We start from the raw sequence: 22,011 nt of genomic DNA on the forward strand, positions 1-22,011 counted from the left end.
GAGCTTTCCTGTGGTCTGAGCAATGTCAAGCAGCGTTTGACAGCCTTCGGCGTGCCTTGAGTGAAGCCCCGGTTCTCGCCCCAGCCAACCCCGGGCTGCCGTTCACCCTGGACACAGACGCTAGCGGCGTTGGGGTGGGCGGAGTGCTCTCCCAGACTACACCAGAGGGGGAGCGGGTGGTGGCATACTTCAGCCGGGCGTTCAACAAAGCAAAGCGACGATACTGCGTCACCCGCAGGGAACTTTTGGCAGTGGTGCTGTCCATCAGGCACTTTAAGTACTACCTATGTGGGCAGGCGTTCATGGTGAGGACGGATCACTCTGCATTACAGTGGCTCATGACGTTCAAAGAGCCAGAAGGGCAGGTCGCCAGGTGGCTAGAAGAGCTCCAAGCTTTCGACTTCAGGGTGGAGCACCGGGCTGGGGTGCGGCACACCAATGCAGACGCTCTCTCCCGCCGCCCGTGTGCCGCCGGCGGATGCCACTACTGCGAGAAGAGAGAGACTCGGGAAAAGGAGCTGCTGGAGGACGACATCGTCTGTGCGGCAGGGCGGAAAGTGGAAGAGGTTATCTGCCGGGAGCTCCAGACAGTGGACGTGGCCGAGTGGAAGCAACAGCAGGAGCTGGACGCCGTTCTACAGCCTGTACTGCAGTGGGTTGAGTCGCAGCATCGGCCACCGTGGGAGGAAGTGGCAGTGCTCTCCAAAGCAACCAAGGGGCTGTGGTCTCAGTTTGAGGCTCTACGTCTGTGTCAGGGCGTACTACAGCGGGCGTGGAAGGAGCCAGCAAAGGGGGAGAAGAGATGGCAAGTGGTGGTCCCGAGGGGTCTGCAAGAGGTCGTACTCAAGGCCATGCATGGAACGGCAGGCTCTGGGCACTTTGGCGTCACTAAGACTCTCCGGCGCCTTCGTCAGGGCTGCTACTGGGGGCAGTGTCGGAGGGATGTCGAAGACTTTTGTCGCCGCTGTGATTTGTGTATGGCGCGGAAGGGCCCACCTGGTCGTTCCCATGCTCCGCTACAACAGTTTTCCGTGGGGGCTCCGATGGAGAGAGTAGCGGTTGATGTGGTGGGGCCTCTACCCTTGTCAAACAGGGGGAACCGCTACGTTCTCACGGCCATAGACTATGTCACAAAGTGGCCAGAGGCGTATGCTCTCCCTGACCAAGAAGCAGAGACAGTCGCAGATGCTTTGGTGGCCGGCATGTTCAGCCGTTTTGGAGTGCCGGAGACCCTGCACAGTGATCAGGGGAGAAATTTCGAGTCCCGGGTGTTCGCCTCCATGTGCTCACAGCTGGGCATGCACAAAACACGCACCTCCCCCTTGCGACCTCAGAGCGACGGACTAGTCGAGAGATTTCACCGCACCATGGGACAGCAGCTGGCCATCCTCACGTCTCAGCATCAGCGCGACTGGGACGAGCATCTGCCCCTCGTGCTCATGGCATGTCGTTCTGCAGTTCAGGAGTCCTCAGCCTGTTCTCCTGCCCTCCTCATGTTGGGGAGAGAGCTTCGAACCCCTGCTGTTTTGGCGTTTGGTCAGCCACCAGATTCCCTGGACACGCCTCCAGGGCCTGAGTACGCCAGGAGACTTCAGGACCGCCTTGATTCCGCTCACGCTTTTGCCCGCGATCAGCAGAAAAGTGCTGGAGTGAGACAGAAGCGGAACTACGACACCAGGACAAGAGGGCAGCATTTCAGGGCCGGGGAGTTGGTTTGGGTCTACAGCCCACAACGGAAGAAAGGGCGGTGCCCAAAACTGGACAGTCAGTGGGTTGGTCCCTGCAGAGTACTGGAGAGGGTGGGGGAAGTGGTCTACAGGGTGCAGCTGCCCCGAAAGGGGAGAAAAGTGGTGCTCCACAGAGACAGGTTGGCTCCGTACAGAGGAGTCGCTTCTCCACAGGCTGAACCCCAAGGAACATCGGGGCCCACAGCCGTTCCCTCGACACCCCCACTCAGGTCCCCCGGCGGTGTCCCCTCATTGTTTCGCCGCCTGGGCCAGAACCGGCCACCCCTGTCCTCCTGACCCCAGTTCCCCTGCCGAGAAGGCAGGTACGACCCCCGGGTCGTTTCAGAGACTTTGTTTGGTAGTAAAGTAGAGTGAGACCCCTCGGTTCCTGTAGAGGGCAAGAATGCGCCCTGGTCTCATTGGAAGGGATGGTAGTCCACCCAGACCTTCCTAGTCAATGTACGGGAGTAATTATAGTGTTTGTGCTGAGTTTTTTTTGTTCCTCGTGGGTGAGGAATTTTGTAGTGGGGGGGTAGTGTAGCGACCCTGGTATAGGCTGTTGAGGGTGTCACTCAGGAATCCCCCGTCTCTCTGCCAATCATGGAGCTGCACGGGATGCTGACTGAGGTGCGGGCCTGTGGTTGGGTGAGCAGACGGGGGAGGGCGGGAAGTGTGACGTGTACAATGTGTTATATAGGTGCTGTGTTAGAAGTCAGTGTCAGTGTGTGTGAGGTTGAGCCTCAAGCTATACCCATCCGTAATCATCTGTGTAGAAGTCAGTTATTAAAGCCTAGTAACTTGAAGCTTGCCTCTCGACTCCTTCCTGTGAACGCTACAATACAGTCTGGTTATTATGCTGTTTGGAGGAGGCATCACAGGTAAGAGCACTAATGGCGCGTTTCCACTGCAGGCCTCGCTCGGCCTTGCTCGATTTGATTAGGCCTTATTAGGCCCGACTCACTTTAATGATGCGCTTCCATTACAGTTTAGGAACTGGGGTAGTTACTATAGTAACGCAGTGTAGGCGGAGCCGTGACGTCATCTTCAATGAGAGCCCCAGAAAAACAACACAGCCGTTAGCTCTTAGCACTCAGAGCTCACAGCTCTTCATATCTGTTCAGAAACTAGACAAAAGTTAAACAAGTACAAACCACAGACTGCCTGTGTCATGGCGAATACAGTCGCTGGTTTATTTATGTCTGTATAGGCCGTTGTTGTGAGTGTGGACGGTCGGAGCATATATAACGTTAGCTTAGCCAAGCTCCATTTAGAAAGCACGCATTTTAAAAGGGTTTTCCGCCTGCCGTCTGTCTGCAGACTTGTCAAAGCATTAATTCATGGTTTTTACTAATCGGTATCAGTGTGTTGTTACTTCGGCATCATTTTGAAACGTGTATTACAATTAAATCACGGTCAAATATGTTCATCTTGTTGTAGTTGTAGCCCCCTTGCCAGCGATTCTCTCTCTAGTTTAGCATACTCAGCCCGACTCAGCCTGGTTGTTCCTGGCCCTAGAACCACAATTTAGTCGGGCCAGAAAAAAGGTGAAAAAGTAGCCCCGGGCCAAAACTAGGCCAAGTGGAAACACAACGACAAACGGGCCCCGCACGGCTCGGCATGCTTAAAGTGAGCTACCCGCTGCAGTGGAAACGCGCCATAACTAGCTACCATCACATGTACCTTAGCTTGACTTAAATGTATTAAACGTGTAATTAAGTGATATCAAAATATAAATAACTAATGTCATGCAAACATATTAATATTTGCTTGATTCCAGTGTTGAATTTAGCACAATTGCATACAAACGTTAAGGGGTTTTAAGATCCTGAAGTATTATGCTAAAAACTCAATAACTTAGATTATTATTTATAGTTTTGCTGAATAGTTTCATGTCCGCTTACCTTAGAAATGTAAAATGCGACGGCAGTGTGCAGATGGGGAGCATGTTAGCTTAGCTTGGTAGCTTCAGCTAGCTCTGGAACTTCCATCTCGGTGGCAGCAGGTCCCACCTCGGCTCTGGAGCAGGCTGGAACAGGCGGGAGTTGAACTCTGACGTCACTGTGGAGCCGTTAGTGTCCGACTCCGCCTACTAAGGGCTTCTCGGCAACTCTGCAGAATCCTATGGGTGACGTCACGGACCCTACGTCCATTTATATATACAGTCTATGGTAGTAATAGATGTATTTATTTTTCTTCTCAAGAGAGTATCAGAATGTGTATTTTGTGTTAGTATTTAAAAAAATCTCCTGGGGGAAAATCCCCCCACACCCCCCTGCAGGGGTTGGGTTTTCAGCATGTCAACTCTTTCACCCGTGGGGAAATGGCAGGATTGGCTCCAGGTCGCCCTTTTTATTTACTACAAGACAAATGTGCCTTATTATTTCATACAGTTCAATTTGGATTGGGACAGGGAAATAATCTAAACCTCACGCGTGGCGTTTCACTGTCAAGGGGAGCGTGTATGTAATTACATTGCAAATACTGACTTGAGCCCCACTACTGTATGGATTAGCCCTACCATAGATTACCCAACAAAAATACTCTGGAGCCGCCACTGTGTGTGAGGCAAAGCAAAGGCAGTTATTTATTATAGTGTGAAAGTGACAGTGAAGAAATATTTACATTTAAATCCCGCTCAAAACCAGGACAGATAATTAACGTTTGGAAGAAAATAAGTTAAATTAATTGTAAGTTTAGTGAGTACATTATCAATATAACGTTCTATTAATGTTAATTATTGATGAATGATGAAAGGTTACTAAAATTGTTTGGGCCCCTGTCAATCACGGGCCCTTAGAATCGTCCTAACTTTTCACCCCCTTATGGCGCCCCTGTGTATCAGTAAACCATTATTACATGTAATAAGAAGCAACGTCCCTCTCAGTCTGCTCTTGGTTTAATTACTGCCCTTTATATAATAGAGATCAAGCCCTTCAAAACTTAAATCAAATAGTGTAGTGCGTACAAAAGAGATGAAAATATTAGATCTACTAGAGTATCACACTCAAAGTTAGCATACTTAAAATCAATGTTACACAAGCAAAACAAAAATGTACATAGAGAAAAGTAAAACTATATATAAAATACTTCAGTTTTAAATGCACATCAAGAGTTGTGATGAAGTGCTGATCTGGAAGTAGAACTGTGTGCATATATTTTATTTGGATCTGTTCATTTTTGAGAAGGTCTGGGTCCTACAACTGATGATACATTATTAAGAAATGCATTCCTGAGTAATTAATTAACTAATCATTAGGCGACTTGAAGAAAAATAATCTGCCACTTAAACAGCAGAATAAATAAAACATCAAGGTGGCAAACACAGGTGTATAAACAATATAAGCCCCATTGCACCGGCAGCCACAGTCTATGCCACAAACAATCTTTGCAATAATGTTCTAATAGTCTTAGCCTAATACTAAAGCTTCTGTGGTGTTTTACCTCCCAGTAATGACTCGGCTGACGCGTGATACTCTACTCCTCTGTGGATATTGTGTTGTTGTTTTAATGGAGAATAGGTATAGGCTCGTGATCAGGTGCAGCAATACAATCTATTTATTGTCAATTGTGTGCATCGTGAAAGTAGAGTACGACGGCCAACAATCATATGCCCTTCCTGGGTCAGACACACCCAATCATGTGACAACTAAAGTCCTGCCGCCACTGCGTCAGGCCGTTGTGTCCTTGGGCAAGACACTTCACCCGGATTTGCTCCTGTGGGTATTGTCCACAGTACATGTATAATATCAATGTGTACTTGTAAAAGCGCCTCGATGACTTCGAGACGTGAAGATGGACGGTATGGCGCAGTGCACTGTGCAATGATCATCAGATCAAGGGGTGAAACCCGCCGCTGCTGCGTCTGTAAAGCCGGTGTGTCCTTGGGCAAGACACTTCACCTGAACTTGCTCCTGTGGGTATTGTCCACAGTGACCATTGCATGTATAACAAATATGTGTAATGTGTGTCTGTAAAGCGCTTTGAGCACTGGAAAAGCGCTATAATAAATGTAAGGAATTATTATTATTATTATTAAAGTAAACTAAATATAGAAATCATAAAAGAACAGCTGAACAATGATATCCATTATTTTGTATGACAAAAGAAAACCTGGTGCCAATTGGCAACAGGTGAGGGATATATATTTACTATCTGCAAACAAACACAGATAACCAGCATTAACACACTATGACCCTATGATGCATTCACTTCACATCATATATTTTCCACAACTATTTTAGTTTGATGTGTAAAGGAATATGTATGTGAGCTGTTCATACAGTAGCCTATTAAACCCAAGAAATAGCCTGAATGAAAATTACGATAAATATAAATGGGAATATAAAGTGTTTCTTGCATAGACTGTTTGGTTTCTTGCTGACAAGCTCATATTCTGTCTAAATTGAATTGTTTAATCAAAGGTAATGGGACAAACAACAGATCATATAATAGCGATTAACAAGTCATTTAGACCTTTCTGTTTTTAATTATTTAGTTGTAATTGCATACGTTTTGATATATTCATCTTTGAGATATTCTACTTTAACCCCTACTAACGATGTAAAACTGTTAATCACATTGTTTTTTTGTTTTGGGAAGGAGAAATCTCAGACATTGAAAAAATGCCTGGGAAAAAAACAATCGTAACTATTTGCATGGCTAAATGCCACTAGAAATGAGAAAGAGATCACTATATACATATACATTATTATTATTGAAATAACAAAATGTGGTCGATAAAACAAGAATTCACACTGCAAATGTCAGTATTGCCAAATTCGATTTACTGGAATGTTAATACAATTTGGACAGTCATTTGAAGTAACAATAATTACCTAAAGTATGTACATCAACGCACTGTTAGGCAACATGTTCATTAAAATAATAACAAATGGAATTAAGAAATAACTGGCAACAGGAGTTATTAACAACAAAAGGGTTAAACAAAACATGTCTAAAGGTGCACCATCCAGATCCAACATGGATCTAAACTACAGATAAACCAGAGGTACTGGAGTAATGTACTGCTGTGTGCCATATCAGCTAAATGTAAGAATAGCCAACTTATTAGTGCTCTTTCATGAATACTTTCATATAGGTGCCCAGGGCTTCAGCGTCCTCCAGTGTGACAGCGTTGTAAAGAGAGGCACGAATTCCTCCAACTGACCTGCAGGGGGGAACAAAGCGCCATGTTAAAAGTCTAAAAACCTTACATCACAAGAAATTTGATTAGGTATCGAACTGCTGTTGTTCATTTGTAACTTGACCATACCTTTCTTGTGGAAAACTATAGGAACTAGTATTCGCTGTAGTAAACCACAAAATACAGCAAAAGGTAGACATTAATGCAACAACAGGAAGCTTGTTTCACTAACCTGTGTCCTTTAAGTGATATCATTCCACGCTTTGAAGCGCCAGCCAGAAACTCCTTCTCCAAGCCTTCATCCCCCTCTTTACTCCCGATGTGAAATGGTACATTCATGCGGCTACGACAGGTTTCATCAACAGGACACCTGCACAGTGATAAAACATTCTAAGTATTTCATTGAAATCTGATTTCTTGTTTCAGTAATTGTATATAAATAACCTGTAGTATGGTCCAGAAGCCTAGACTCAAGGGTTTTCCTCTTGTTATTATGTTTTTAGTTCCGATAGGATACCAAATTATGTTAATGTTTTTTTCTTGTTTTCTTATTATCTTTTTAACACATTTATCTGAAGTTTTGTGATACATACTCATAGAAACCGTTAGAGGCGTTGATGATGTCGTAAATCATGGAGGACTTCTGCTTGTTGAGGGCCTCCATAGCAGCGCTGCCGCCATTGTTCTTGATCCACTCCAGAACCAGACCCATGATGTAGATGCTAAGCAAAAAACATTAAGTAATGAATAATTTTTCAACAAGATGATTGTGACATGTTATTAAATATCTGTAAAGAATATTTGGGGAAATACACTTTGCTTTCTTGTTGAGAGTTAATGTCTATGACATGCATCAAGGATATGTTTATTTTAAAATAGCATTTTACATATCTCACATTAATATATTGAAATTCCTCACTCTGTATTGAACATGGGAGCTTCTAACAATAAACCTAGGTGAGTCTGTACCTGAAACATGGCGGTGTGTTGTAGAGGGAGTTCATGTCAGCCTGCACCTTGTAGTTCAGCACAATGGGACAATCGTTCAGAGCGTGGCCTAGCAGGTCCTCCCGCACGATCACCACAGTCACCCCGGCACAACCCACGTTCTTCTGGGCTCCGGCGAAAATCAGCCCAAACTACACAATGCAAGACAGCACATTGAAATATGCCTGTGTATAACCACAGACTTGAATGGATCAGCAAAATATATGGCTGTGTATATAATCAAGTCAAAATGTCTTTCTTATGTAGTGGACATGTAAAGTTAGCATGCTGTTAACAGGTCAACATTTGGTCATTTTTCTATTATAACCTTTTATTTTGTAGTGTTTTCTTTTTAACATCAGTATATCTCAGGTCCTATTATGACTTCAATGGGTGAATTTACAGTATATTAACGCAGTATTTGTCTCACAAACAAATCAGATTAATATAAACATTTGGAGGAAAAGGGCCCGGAAGCAGAAGAGAAAAATGTATTGGGTATCCTTCTTGTCCTCACCTTTGACACATCCACAGGTCGGGACAGGAAGTTGGAGGACATGTCGCTGACAAGGGTCACCCCGTTAGTTGCGGGGGTGAAGTTGTACTCCACGCCGTGAACCGTCTCATTGCAGCAGTAGTACACGTAGGAGGCTGAGGGGTTCAGGGTCCAGCTGCTGGGGTCGGGGATTTCTGAGGCGGGGGAAAAGCAAAACAAAGTTAAACCAGACTACAATAGTTAGCCAGACTTACACAGTCAACCTAGATAGGAGTCTGCAGCCACGCTTGTCTTCTGTGAGAGACTGAACTTTTGAAAGACTAATGCGTGCACAAGGACAATGATAAATAACACAGTGATATTAATAGTTTACATAAAGACATTCCATTAAAAGAAAAAAAATGCAGACAGAAGGACCTGTGTAAGAACAGAATTCCTAACATGTGTGTAAAAAAAATATTTTAATGAGTGTTTATTTAAATTCATTTTCAAAAACTGTTTAAAAAAAAATGTCCCCTCTGTGGGACTAATAAAGGTATTCTGATTCTGATTAAATACGACACCAAAATTATGACAAACAAGAAATCCATCGTAAACCCTAGTTGACACCACATTGTGGAAAAGGCTGCCCGCATACCAGAGTCTCATTGGTAGTCTATAGCTCTATTGTTTATTATGCAACAGCCTGAGCGTACAGCCAGATTCTGCAGAGGGGCTGTCGTAATGCAGCGTGAATGACAATGACCTGAAGCTATTTTTTAATGAGGTGATTAACTCTTACTTTAAACATAACAAAAAATATGAATTCACGAATTTGAAATGTGTCATGTATTCTAAGAGATGTCTTGATTTACTGATTACTTGACCTGCTTGTCATTGCAGTTTTCTTCTTTTGTTAGTATAGACAATAAATACTAATTGGACTGCCACAGCAACAACACAACATTCACACAGACTTACTCGTGTAACTGTCCAGCTTCGGGTGGACAATGTTGACTTTGCCGTATTTCTCCGCTTCTTTTGCTGCTTTTTCTGACCATGTGCCGGTCACCAGGTAATCGGCACATGTGTCCTCTTTGAGTCCGATCAGGTTGAGAGGAACAGCGCTGAACTGCCCAGACCCCCCGCCCTGTAGGAACAACACCTTATAGTTGTCCGGGATGGTTCTGTGTAGACGAAAGGTCACTTTGTTAAATACTGGTCCCTTGCAAAGTAGTATATCATTATTTGACACATTATTAACGCTGCACACCATTTTCCATTGTTAAGCTTTCTGGTGTACTAAATGCAAGTGGTAAAGTACATACATGTTAGTAGATTACAACTCATTTGAAATATAATTCATAAATTGTAGAGAGAGAAAATCACAAAAATTACAAACATTTTGACAAAATATAAAAAGTAGAGCAAGGCTGAACTCTTCTTGAATAATCTGATGTTACAACTACTTGGAGAACATGCCTGTTGATCAACAACAACTATGTTTGCAGCACGGCCCAACCCTAAACCCTTTTTGGCATGCAGCCACCAGTAGTCTAAAAAACAGACAGTCAAAGTGAAGGACTTGAAGGAACATGAAAGAGAATGAACCGGTATAATTAATGTGGCAAATAAATTATTCCTATCATGCTAGATTAATATACACTGATATTCTTCTGTATAGGTTGTGGGTGTGCCGGTTTCCCTTGGTGATGCTCTATTAAAAGTATGTCACCACAAAATTCCTAGGTATGACGCAGCCACAAAGTATGTTACAAATACATATTGTGAATATTGAAAGTAAAGTAAGCAGGAAGTAAAAAGATAGGTAATACAGTAGATGCCATGTGAAACAACAAAAGCAGCACTTACAACAACTCCCGCAAGAGACTCTCTGTTTTGGTGAGGATTTTGTTAAAATCCGCAGATCGGTGACTCATCTCTGTAACAACAGAATCAAAAACATTTAAATGTACTAACCTTTAATGCACATTTTTTCTATAATATCTAGATTCTATAATAACATTTAAATGTGGAGAACATCTATCAATCGGATGGGAACTTTTTTGAACACAGAGCCGACTGTGGATTTTGTGTCAAAGCACTTCCACTGAAGGCCCATTATGAATAGATCTATCAATGATCAGTATGAAAAGCTAAATTGCAGAAAAAAATGCTTTAAAGCAAAATTGTAAGCAGTCTTTTAATGCGTTAAGATTTTCAATAACATATGTATTGATCACGAGTAATACAGTAATTATTTCCTCATAAAAACTGAAATGCACCAAATTTTTTGTTTTACTCACCGAGCACGCTTATACCCATACCACTGTAGCTGAGGAACTCCTTCTGTGCTTGAAGCAGCACCTGCAATATAAAGCAAGGTGTTCAGTTTTTCTTTAAAATCTTAAAACAACCATTAACAAAAAAAGTCTACAAGTAAAAGTGTAAGCAACAACAAGAATTAGAAGTGTCTACAGCCATTAGGGTTGCAAAGGGGCGGAACATTTCCGGAAAAGTTTCCATGGGAAGTTAAGCGGGGGAATTTTGGAAATATTCGATGCAAAATTATACAACATTTAAACGTTTTTTTAAGTAGAACAGAACAAGTTTTAATTATTTTATTGAACAATTATTTGTGTCATTGAAGAACGAAAACAGGAATGTTGAGTTCAATATTACTCATCCCCCCCAACCCCACTCATTAAAAAATGAACAAAAATGCACCCCCCATCCAAAAATCCCCACAAAGTCCCATTCAAAATGTTAAATGAAAAGATGTGGCTTCATTTGTCTTGTGCTTTGGGCTCAAAAGTGTGATTCAGTCTTCTCGAAATCATCTGTGCATGTGATGAAGTAATGCACAGTGCCTGTGTAGGGGGTGTGGTCTCAATAGCCATATAGTAAGCAGTGTTCTATGGCATGGATATTCAAGTGTACTTGAATGGCATCTGTTTGTTTTGCGTCAAGATTATGCTAAAATATACTTTCCCCAACTATATTTAAGTTCCCTATGAAGAGCCAACCTTCAATTGGGAAAATTCCCAGTTTATTCCCATGGAAAGTTTCCATTTTTGAAAATTCCCTGAATGTTGCAACCCTAACAGCCATACACTGTGGCTCTCAGCTGAAGATGTTCTGTATTTTCTTTCCTAAACATTCAATCTATTGCTCCCTCTATTCATAATGCTCCAAATAGTTGTGCAGATTGCATGTGATTTGTTTTAAGTGTAGTTACAGCAAGACTTGCTTAAATATATATTGATTTCTTCAAATATTGTATTTCATGCTAGGAACTAAACATACAAATGACAATGCCAACTTCACAGATGTGAATGAGACTGAATTAAGCAGTAGGAGCCTGTGACTGCTACTCTAACTAGGATAATAAAACACAGAAGATTGCTTTTGTTATAACATCTGAAAAGTGGGATTTATTTCTGACATCAAAGATGTTTTTCTGCCATCTAGTGGATGCATCTGCTCCTGTCATGAAGCACAAAGGAGCTGTTTTCCACATCAATGAACGAGGCTGATGCAACTCCACACACAATTTTCATTGTAGCCTGTTGGAGCTGCAGACAGCAGGACTGTCAGCCAACACACATGATCTCACATGACTGCTTGCAAGCCTTTCATTGCAAGGAAAAAAACTGGCCGACAGATTCACAGTTAAATATGTACATGCTGAGTGTTCATGTTGCATTGCATTACAAGTTTTCTCCTCTTATGCAACGTTTTTATTAGACTAATAAAAGTGAGGATTTTAACTTACGGATTGGGGGAGTTTTGCAGGTCCGGCGCCAAAGTTGATGGTTTGTTTCTGCTCCATGATGTAAAACAATGTTTATTGGTGGATGCTTGCTCAGTTTGGTTCAGCGATGATCAGTGAATGATTTCCCCTCAGCCTCAGTTACTTCTGCTCTCCTCCTGCACTCTTTGGCAATTATTTCGCTGTGTGTAAAATGCTGCGTTCACGTCATCCTCGTAAACAATAGTGATCGAGGAATGAACATAGCCAGTGAAAACTGCAGAATGCAACTTTTGAAGACGTCCACTTGATTTGTCTTACCCAGACTGCTGAAGCCTCATAGTTTATTCAAATGAACTGTGGAATAACCTTATACACAAAACAACACTTTGTATGTGTCCCCCCTCACTTCAAACCATGAAGGGTTAATGTGTGATGTGTAAAGGACAGGAGGAATGGTTACAGCTAGGAAAACCTGTTACACTGTTTATGGCACCTGCCTTTTGTTTTAAGAAAACTACCCTTTAACCCAGTTTTATCCCGTTGATAATCCAGGCTTGTAATAGTTTGCTTCGTAGTGTGTTATTCATTCATGAGCACGCAGTGGAAATACTACCAAAATCGGCATTTCCTGAAGGCAGCACAAGGATCCCACGTTTTCAGACAGCCATCTTATTGGCTGGTGTCACATGTCTGTTTGGTAAACGGCTGTCATTGGTTAATATCGATGTAGATCTGGACTGATTGGCTCCACTGTAACGCCACCACAATGTGGGCGCGCGCCTGACACGCACGTGAAAGACAGACAAACAACTTTCCTTAGAAACGGTTTATTCAAATAAATGTAAACTTTAATGAGTGAATGAGTCAACATCAGGAAGATACGCCCACAGCTGACCCAGAAATCGACGCAGGTTCTGGTCCAGGCTCTCGTCACCTCACGCCTAGACTACTGCAACTCCCTCCTGGCTGGTCTACCTGCATGTGCCATCCGACCTCTGCAGCTCATCCAGAATGCAGCGGCTCGTCTGGTCTTCAACCTTCCAAAATTTTCCCACACCACGCCGCTCCTCCGCTCCCTCCACTGGCTTCCGGTAACTGCTAGAATCCACTTCAAGACACTGGTACTTGCGTACCATGCTGCGAATGGATCTGGCCCTTCCTACATCCAGGACATGGTTAAACCGTACACCCCAGCACGTGCACTACGCTCTGCATCAACCAAACGACTCGCTGCACCCTCGCTGCGAGAGGGACCCAAGTTCCCATCAGCAAAAACACGTGGGTTTGCTATCCTGGCTCCAAAATGGTGGAATGAGCTCCCCATTGAAATCAGGACCGCAGAAAGCTTACACACCTTCCGGCGCAGACTGAAAACTCATCTCTTTCGACTCCACTTCGAGCGATAGAATGACTAACAAAGAACTGCTAACAGAGCACTTATATACTAATATAGGACTGGCTTAGCCAGTTGAGCAGCACTTGAAACGATTGGCTCTTTGAAACCTGATGTTCTTATATGATTCTGTTTTCCTCAAGGTTGTGTCTTCCTGGTCGAATGTACTTATTGTAAGTCGCTTTGGATAAAAGCGTCAGCTAAATGCAATGTAATGTAATGTAATGAATTAAACTCTGTAGCAGATGTAGCCTTGCATTGTTTTTCTTTTTTAATTGTGTTCATGTTTATGGATGCCATCGTGTAAAATGAACAGTAGCCTATTAAGCAATTAAAAGTAAAGTAGTAAATACAAAATCATCATTTCAAAATCAGTGTTGTTCAAAGTGTTTCTGTAAAGACACAGGTTGCATGTTTAGTAAGAAAAGGAGATAAAGGAGGAAAATATTTGATGGGTACAGCGGATATCAGAGGAGCAGAACTATCTCATAAAGAAAATCTCAGCTTCATGTTTGGCAATCCAGTTAACTTGCCAGAGTCAGCAACACTGAATTTAACAAAACAAAAAATCCAAAAACATACCAACTCTTAATATAATTGTTTTATTATTTACTTTATGAAAAGTTTATATCCATACTTAAAAGCCTGTTAGAGTACTTACAGATAGAAAGGTAAAGCTCAACTGATGGTCCCAAATATATACCTAATACCTAATATACCCCGTAGTGCAGTGAAACCAAGTTAAAGAAACAAAAAAGACCAAGCAGAACTTGAGCAGGCAAAGCATAGTGTTTATCCCAGATTCTTCTTACATTACTAAATCATTATATTCAACAAGGCTGCTGTCCATAAAGGACAGTTATCTCCATGAAATAATGTAAAGACAATAAAGCCCAGAGCACAAACACGTTGACCTTCAATAAAATAAATTGGAAACTAGAAACGTGTGACGTGTTTCAGCAGCTTGTGAAAGTCACAATAGGCTCCTGACTGCTCTGCTCCTACGAAGAGATCACATGGCAGTTATTATGGTTTGGATGTGTTGGTTTAAACCTGTTACTTACTTTTGTTGTTAGTATTTTCTATATGAAGCCCACATTGAGTCAGGATGACCAGTGTACATCCAGGGTGCTCTCATCTCCAGAACAAACTATAAATAAACAATGAGGGCACAGTGTGACCTTTAGGACACAGATGAAAGAAAGTTCAGCTCTGCTCCTCCTTTGGGTGCCTGGCGGCCCACGTCTCCCCCGTCCTCTGTGTCCATGTTTCCCACCCTGACTCTCCCCCTTGTGCGCCACAGAAATACGGCGGGGAAGGCGTGCTTGAAGGCCTTCCTGAAGTTGTTGCCCATGAAGGCGTAAACGAGCGGGTTGACGGAGGAGTTGGAGTAAGACATGCAGTGACCCCAAATCTTCAGCTGTGGATGCAGAATTGAGACTGACTGAGATAAAAGACAATCAATCTGTGGCCGTTTTAGAACCAAGACAAGCATCAATTTCTGTCCCTAAAGTCTTGTCATTCACTGTCACTACCTGGAACTGCTCAACTCAGATTGATTCTCACTACAAAGTCTACCACTATAAGGTTTGATTCAGCCTGTTGTTTCGAGCAACACAAAAAAAGGATTAAACCAAATTAGAATAGACTATATCATAATTTGAGGATGGCACACAAACATGACTTTGCACAAGACAGTTTGAGGTGAGCAAGGTAACAAGAAAATGGAGAGGCAGAGAAAGTGGAACACAGATTATAAGGCATTTCAATTTAGGGAACTTGGGATCCTGGTATAATTTTGCATGTTAGCAATACGCTTAAATAAAATATGTATTTGCTTCTGCCCTGTGGCCAAAGATTAGGATTACATTTATTTTCATCGTTTGCATTTTCAAATCCAGATTGCACAATGAGGGGTTAAATATGACTGCACCATTTTGGATTATCTGTGCATATATAATAAGTCCCAAAATATGAATACAAAATGTGTCACCTTGTATAGAAGATAACTGCGGAGGCCAAAAGCTTGCAGGAGGATGCAGACCTGGATGGGGCCCCAGCAGATGAGGAAGAGAGCTACCATCACCACGACCATCCGGGAGATGCGCGCCCGTACGGCTGCTGCTCGCTCTGCATGAGCCTGGAGCTGGCGTTAGAGAGGCTTTGTAATTATTTATATCACAATCTGTATTTTGTGGATTAAATAAGAAAGTCATTCCTATATCTTTCTCTTACTTGGTAGCTGCTGTCGATGGGATTCACGCTGGCTTGCCCCATGCGCTTTAGCATGAAAGCGTAACAGGCGGTGATGGTGAGCAAGGGTAGAAGGTAGACGACCAGGAAGCTGTAGATGATGAAGGCTCTCTGGAGGCTAGCAGAGGGGAAGACCTCACTGCAGTACGTCTGAGGGCCAAACCAGTATCCTGCCTCCAGACGCTGGTACACAGCGACAGGGATCGACAGGAGCAAAGAGCCTGGGGAGGAAAGAGCACAGGACAGTGGGACTCATCATGGTGTTCATAAAAAGTTCCATTACTGCCACTATATGCTTAACCTGTTGTTACACAAAACCATCTTAGAAGCTGTCATTGGGCACTGTTTTAAAAAGGGCTTTCAAAAAAAGGAAGGAAATGGAAAATCCCCAATTGTTATGTGTGACTTTGTAGTTATTTTAAACTGTCTTATTTCATTAAGAAGATATTAAGCTGACAAGATGTTGATAACAATTAAACCTAAGTTAAAAACGTTTCAAATCCTTGTATACACTTACGCATTACAGTCAGTCAATCAATGTTGACATGACAGCAAGGCCTAAAAACCCAAAAGAAAGAGAGGCTATTAAAAAATAAATGTATTCGGAACAATAATCCCAAATAAATTGCAGAAAGAATGTTTACTCCAGTCTGCATTAAATGTTTGTTTCATGATTTTTTCCTTTTTAACACAACAGCAAAGCTCAGCTGCTTCAATATTTCGACTTAAGTTTAATACAGTGAATAAACTGTGTGGTTTTTTCCGGAAGTTTTTCCTTGTACGATGTGAGGGTCTAAGGACATACTGATATGCTGCACAAACTGTGCTGTTGTATTTGATGTAGGTTATTTTTTTATTATATATATACAGCACTTTGGCTCGACCAAAAATCGTTTAAAAATGTGCTATATATAAAACTTGATTTGATTTTGATTTGAATAAATAATAATAATAAGAGTGATTAGAAGGTAAACAGAGTACACCGTTCGCTGATCTGACTCTCCCATTGTCATTGTGTGTATAATGTGTTTTGAGTGATACCTATCCAGATAGACACAGAGATGACGAGGGCCATGCGAGGCGTGCGGTGTTGCAGCGACTGCAGAGGGTAGACGGTCACGTAGCAGCGGTCCACACTCATGGCTGACAGAGTGATACATGTGGCCTGAGCTGTCACCTGAAACATGAAGGTCACAGGGAAGATTTGTTTCAAGGACACAAACACTTTTCCCCTTTTTCTATGACATTTTCAAGTAGGTTTTATGTTTTGCATCTAGGTTGAGTCGCATAGTTTATGTAACTTAACATCTAAAATTGTTATTTTGCACATAATAGAATGTCAACATGGGATATAATCAGTTGTTATGCCTTGATAATAGAAGTAATGTTCTCCAGAGGTTCCAGACCTGTTTGAGTTTGTGTGTTTATTTGTGCATATCTCTCACTTGCTGCAGGTAGTTTACCAGTCGGCACATAAACTCTCCAAAGATCCAGCTGGGCAGTGGGTACAGTGTGGCAGTGAAGGGTACGCAGCACACCAGAAACAAGATATCGCTCGTGGCTAGGTTTACTGGAAGAGGAGGAGAATAGCCCAAACAGAGACATTTAATTCAAGACATGTCAAGTAGAAATGCACTCTTTCAAAAGTTCCCCAACGCACCTGTGTTCAGCAGTTTGCTGCTTTTATTGATAAAGGTATAAAGTAATACACTTTAACAATGAATTTGATAAACTGACTAAACTAACTGAGAGCTTTACGGTTCCCTGTGGAGTGTTTGATCTTTTAGAAAGACTGTGGAACGCTTTGCTGTGAGTAGGTCACAGCGATGAACGGATGGAGCATTATAATATTGTACTAACGCGAAAGTATTGTACAACCAGGCAGGACAGAAGAATACCACTTTTAAATCGAAAGTACATTAAAAAAAAAATCAGTATTGCAAATCTTACGAGGAGGAAAATGCTTTTGTCGGACCTTAAACATTCACAGTTTTGGTGAGTAAAACTGATTATGAATAAAACCTTTGCTTATTTAAAAGAAAACTAGAAGGTGCCTTTCATGTGCATTACATTACTGCCTTGCAGAAAGAGTCCCCTCATCTCTTTAGTTATCTTTTGTTCGGTTTAGATTTCCTTTTTGTACACAATTATCTATCGTGTGGGGCATCCCTCTCCCACATTTCTTTCACTTGACACTGAAAAGACAAGAAAAGAGCTGCTGTGCGCATACAAAATGTTACCTATGTAAAAGTTGGTGACGGTCTTCATCTGCTGGTGCTTGGTGACCACATGGATGACCAGCGAGTTCCCGACCAAGCCCACCAGCATGATGAGGCTGAAGAAAGTGGGGACCAGCCAGGCGTCCACCAGCACCGGGGGCCCCTGGCCCTCCAGAGCTGCAGACTCGTTGCACACAGACTCACAGCCTCCCAATGTCATCTTCACAAAGCACAGCCAGGTGGAGATCTGTGGTACAGACAATATTTAAATGTGGTCAAATCTGGGCTGATGTTATTATTATAATCTAAGCAAATGTAACTAAAAGATGATGACATCAAATTATAAAGACATGTTATGCTTTTTCTGAAATGCTTCTCTTACCTGTGCTGTTTGCTTCCACAGTGTTCCTCTCTCCGCTATACAAAGCTTTTGTCCCGCGCTGGTCAGTGATGCGCTGCTCTTCTGTTCACTGCAGGTCTGAGATGAAAGCACTGTAACCCCCCACCATATATGGGGAGAGGGGGGGGGGGGGTGTTTGGATGAGACAGGGGACATTTGGCTCTGAGAGTGTTTATGTGAGAGCAAAAGAAAGAGCGACTGAGGTAGCTTTTAAACCTAATCTCCTTAATTAGCTGTAATTGCCCAGGGCCCGGTGCCCTGTAAAATGACTGCAGCTAGATTGGAATCCTCTGAGCATCCAGAAGTTGCAATGTGTCTGCAGCTGAATAGTAAAATAGTGTAATGTTCAACTTTGATGTCACAAAAGACCCAGTTTATCCTTAACTCTTTTCCAGTTAAAGTCTGTCTGAATAATTATTTCCTTTGCCTTCCACTTCCTCTTTAAATGTGCATATGTGAATCTACTAAAAGTACAGCCTAGAGGTTCCCGTACCTTCGCAATTAATGTCATCAATACTGAACCATAGTGGTTCAAACAGGGAAATCATAAAAACAGGTACTTACCTGCAAACCAACATGAACATGAATCAGTCAGCTGGAGGTTGTGGTGACCGCCAGACGCCACAACAACAACAACAACAACAACCCGTTTTTATAGCTGTCATTACATCCTTCATGAGATTTGCTGCAGAGTAGCAAGTGCCAATTGCACAGCGGTACACAAGTGGAGATAAAAAGTGTTCAATTCAATGTTTACAGTTTGTTGTTTTTTGATGTATAGTTCTGGCCTTCAAACATATAAAACATGTACTTTAGAGAACCTGTCTGTGCATGAACAAATATATATTTAGGTTAAATGTGTTGAGAGCTGCATTGCCATCTGAGTACAGTTGCTCCTACCTATTATTTCCACAATAAAAAGAAATCTGTTTTACATCTCTGCAAAATACCAAATTTAGACGGTGCCTTTAGTTTGGATTTGCGTTAGACTTAGATCATCTTTTACATGCTGTGTTTCTAATATTTGAACTTATGTCTCCTTAAAAAGTAATCATGTGTAACATCATTTTTTGACTTTGTAAGTTCTATGTCAAAAAGTTAAAACAACAGACAAACTATCTCTTCTGGTTCCAGTTTATCGTTTCTGTTGGTTTGGATTAGTCGTCGCAAGCCTTTTTCCCAGCTGCTGCAAAGTTCCTTGTGGCTCCAGACTTCTTTGAGGCACCTGAAAACAGCTTCCTCTGGAGGTCTGTCAAGTCCTCAAAGAACCATGCACTGGTCGGCCCTGGATCAGGATCAACATGACAATAGTTATAGAAGGATCTACAAATGATCTACTCAATGGTCTATGCACTAAAACATGGTCATTGTTTGAATTGCATTTGCTCCATAATGTAGTAGCTTTGTTTGCCATGACATTATTATCATTATGCAACCCCAGGAAAATGGTCTGTCTTCAGAATATCTATGTGTATTTATGAATGTTACGATTATTATTGACCGGATTGGGGATTCTGTTCAGGCAGTGTCCTCCTGCTCCGAGCCTGCACCCCGAGGATGTGTGGATGCATCTCTCGCTCTTCAAGTCGCTCTCCAATAGAGCCGACAGAGTCAGAGGGCAGCCTCTTGTCTGCCAGGTGAGCAGGAAAGACACATGTCGAGGATGGTAAACTGGGCTGCAGATGCTCCTCCTGAGAAGAGGCCACTGCAGTGCTGATGGGCGCAGGAAGAGGGATTGGTAAACTCTCTTTCAGGAAGTCCCGCCTCATAAACTGCCGCCTCGACAGCTGCCTGATGTTTTCAGGGAGGGTGGCTCTGGATCTAAAGGTCCCATTGGTTTTAGAAGGGCCTGCCCCTGTGTTCGTCAGGGTGGAGAGGGAGGTGCTGATGTTTCGGGGGTCAAAAGATGGAGATCTCCTCACAGCCAAAGCCGCTAATAACTCTGAAATCTGAGAGAATAGCAGACACAGGTAGAGGGGGAGTTTCACAGAAATCTGACAGAGATGAAATATTTAGTAACATTCTTCTAAAGCACATCAACCTCCAGCGACTTTTCTACTGTAATTCATACCTCATAGTTCCCACAGAGGGTGGTTGTGTGTGTGTTTTTTGTCTTTGTCAACATATTGGACTTCATAGCTCAAATTGCACAAATCTAAATATATGTAAAGTAAAAGGGGTCCGTTGTAGTGAAAAAACAACATGGGACTATTACCGACTGTGCACTTCCAGTCTTTGAGTTGTTTTGATTCTCCGGCTGCAGCTTTACTCTTTTGGTTCACTTTCACCTTTTTATGAGCGCAATTTCTGCAAGCAGCTGGTTTAGTTTCTGAATACAAGGTTCTGGAAACCACCTCTTATCACTAAAACAAAGTTAGTGAACATGCTGGAGCTTTTAGCTGCTAGATAGAGCTATACGTGTCCCGTAGCAGTTGGTAGAGACCAATGATAGTGATACATTTAAATAGATAACTGGAATGCCAAGCATCAGATGGAGAGTGCTTCTCCATCTTTAAACTTTACATGAATGCTAATATTACTTGGATGCGGCTTTAAATAGGTAACTAACATCTCCGTCTTAACACATGTCAAAGTTTCATTCACAGCCTGTTCAGCAGTCCTTAAGTGGAAAAAGCAAACCTAATAATTATGTTATTTTCTAGATAACTGAAGCCAACACAACAGTATAACAGTTGATGTGTTTTTTTTAATCAATCTGCACATACTTCTTTACTCTAATTGATGATATCTCTCTGAACTACATTTTAGAGTTCACTTTGAAACTGTAGCAAAATTATAATATAGCAATACATGCTGTGTTCATTTGTTAACTACCTTGAGCTCATTATGCTCTCTGTTGTCCAGCAGATCTCCATCCTTGTTTTGATTGTCCATGACCCCGAAGGCCCTTCAAACATCGAACAGAGCAGCCACATGTTACTTCGATGAACACCCTAAAATATGGGTTATTAACATATATATTTGAAAACCATGATACCTGCTTGTCCTTAGTTACTTCCCCGTTGACATTTCAATTAGGTTCCAACACTTGTGCTCTCACCATAACAACTGAGCCATCTCCATGACAACTGGCCTGGTTTCTCCAATGATTACGTTTTTTCTGGCTCAAAGTCACCCCGTCTCTTCATCCAACAATCTCTCTTTAAATAAATAAACTAAATTTGATTTGCAAAAGTAAATGCCATGATTTAAAAAAGGAACTCAGGTTGGAGAGGTAAATGTTGCATGGAAAAACTAGATTTCATGGATGTGAACGTTACCTTCAATTTAAAATAAACAAAAGAATGAAATGTTGCAGGATATTTTTTGCGCATCATACCACATTTTTTTATTAGAAAGACTAGCCTACATATAATTGAACAAAATAACCTGAAAAGTTGTTTTAAAGTCATCAAAGGGTATTTTCAGCAGCAAAAATATTCTTTATCCACATTTTCTCCCCAAAAAACTATTATATGGAACAAAAACACAACCATCGCAGGAATCTACCGTTGTTAATACCAGAATAAATATTTAAAGTTAGATAACTACTAATTAAAATAAGGATTATTTAACTTGTTACATTTCACATTAACAAGCTAAGCTCCCAATTAACAGTTTATCTGAATAATGAAAAATAACAAATGTATCGTTAATATA

At 42.0% G+C, this 22,011-nt stretch overlaps 3 protein-coding genes across 5 annotated transcripts; all 3 read right to left on the bottom strand.

The window, feature by feature from the left end:
- Window positions 1-6,494: 6,494 nt before the first annotated feature.
- On the bottom strand, window positions 6,495-12,311 carry psat1 (phosphoserine aminotransferase 1). The gene is made up of 9 exons (XM_034091935.2): window positions 12,108-12,311; window positions 10,639-10,699; window positions 10,205-10,274; window positions 9,314-9,519; window positions 8,375-8,547; window positions 7,840-8,009; window positions 7,464-7,592; window positions 7,103-7,240; window positions 6,495-6,894 (listed from the first exon to the last, which is right to left on the bottom strand). The coding sequence occupies exons 1-9, from the start codon at window positions 12,162-12,164 to the stop codon at window positions 6,795-6,797; spliced, it is 1,104 nt and encodes a 367-aa protein (XP_033947826.1). The 5' UTR covers window positions 12,165-12,311; the 3' UTR covers window positions 6,495-6,794.
- A 1,806-nt stretch (window positions 12,312-14,117) lies between these two features.
- On the bottom strand, window positions 14,118-18,452 carry kiss1rb (KISS1 receptor b). Of its 2 annotated transcripts, none has more exons than XM_071204353.1 (7): window positions 18,334-18,452; window positions 17,973-18,198; window positions 17,178-17,302; window positions 16,774-16,909; window positions 15,715-15,953; window positions 15,473-15,625; window positions 14,118-14,629 (listed from the first exon to the last, which is right to left on the bottom strand). In XM_071204353.1, the coding sequence occupies exons 2-7, from the start codon at window positions 18,169-18,171 to the stop codon at window positions 14,552-14,554; spliced, it is 930 nt and encodes a 309-aa protein (XP_071060454.1). In that variant the 5' UTR covers window positions 18,172-18,198; window positions 18,334-18,452; the 3' UTR covers window positions 14,118-14,551. The 2 variants fall into 2 exon arrangements, with proteins under 2 accessions (XP_071060454.1, XP_033947827.1); XM_034091936.2 differs by having other exon boundaries at window positions 14,118-14,899.
- Window positions 18,453-19,398: 946 nt separating this feature from the next.
- On the bottom strand, window positions 19,399-21,385 carry LOC117453008 (uncharacterized). 2 transcript variants are annotated; one of them, XM_034091844.2, is made up of 4 exons: window positions 21,350-21,385; window positions 21,187-21,259; window positions 19,853-20,300; window positions 19,399-19,636 (listed from the first exon to the last, which is right to left on the bottom strand). In XM_034091844.2, exons 2-4 carry the CDS (start codon window positions 21,244-21,246, stop codon window positions 19,509-19,511), a joined length of 636 nt encoding a protein of 211 aa, XP_033947735.1. In that variant the 5' UTR covers window positions 21,247-21,259; window positions 21,350-21,385; the 3' UTR covers window positions 19,399-19,508. The 2 variants fall into 2 exon arrangements, with proteins under 2 accessions (XP_033947735.1, XP_033947734.1); XM_034091843.1 differs by lacking the exon at window positions 21,350-21,385 and having other exon boundaries at window positions 19,400-19,636; window positions 21,187-21,339.
- Between the last annotated feature and the right edge of the window lie 626 nt (window positions 21,386-22,011).

The sequence above is a fragment of the Pseudochaenichthys georgianus genome, chromosome 9 (assembly GCF_902827115.2).
Source record: "Pseudochaenichthys georgianus chromosome 9, fPseGeo1.2, whole genome shotgun sequence".
Classification (NCBI taxonomy): Eukaryota; Metazoa; Chordata; class Actinopteri; order Perciformes; family Channichthyidae; genus Pseudochaenichthys; species Pseudochaenichthys georgianus.

Excerpts from the sequence above, each read along its gene's own strand:
- psat1 (XM_034091935.2), bottom strand. The coding sequence starts at position 12,164 with ATGGAGCAGAAACAAACCATCAACTTTGGCGCCGGACCTGCAAAACTC. Across the intron at positions 8,548-9,313 it reads GAAGCTGGACAGTTACACGA|AAATCCCCGACCCCAGCAGC; the intron begins GTAAGTCTGTGT and ends CCCCCGCCTCAG. Across the intron at positions 7,593-7,839 it reads AACACACCGCCATGTTTCAG|CATCTACATCATGGGTCTGG; the intron begins GTACAGACTCAC and ends TTTTTTGCTTAG.
- kiss1rb (XM_034091936.2), bottom strand. The coding sequence starts at position 18,171 with ATGACATTGGGAGGCTGTGAGTCTGTGTGCAACGAGTCTGCAGCTCTG. Across the intron at positions 16,910-17,177 it reads TGGTAAACTACCTGCAGCAA|GTGACAGCTCAGGCCACATG; the intron begins GTGAGAGATATG and ends TTCATGTTTCAG. Across the intron at positions 15,626-15,714 it reads CCATCGACAGCAGCTACCAA|CTCCAGGCTCATGCAGAGCG; the intron begins GTAAGAGAAAGA and ends CTCTAACGCCAG.
- LOC117453008 (XM_034091844.2), bottom strand. The coding sequence starts at position 21,246 with ATGGACAATCAAAACAAGGATGGAGATCTGCTGGACAACAGAGAGCAT. Across the intron at positions 20,301-21,186 it reads GAGAGCATAATGAGCTCAAG|ATTTCAGAGTTATTAGCGGC; the intron begins GTAGTTAACAAA and ends CTATTCTCTCAG. Across the intron at positions 19,637-19,852 it reads TGAACAGAATCCCCAATCCG|GGCCGACCAGTGCATGGTTC; the intron begins GTCAATAATAAT and ends ATCCTGATCCAG.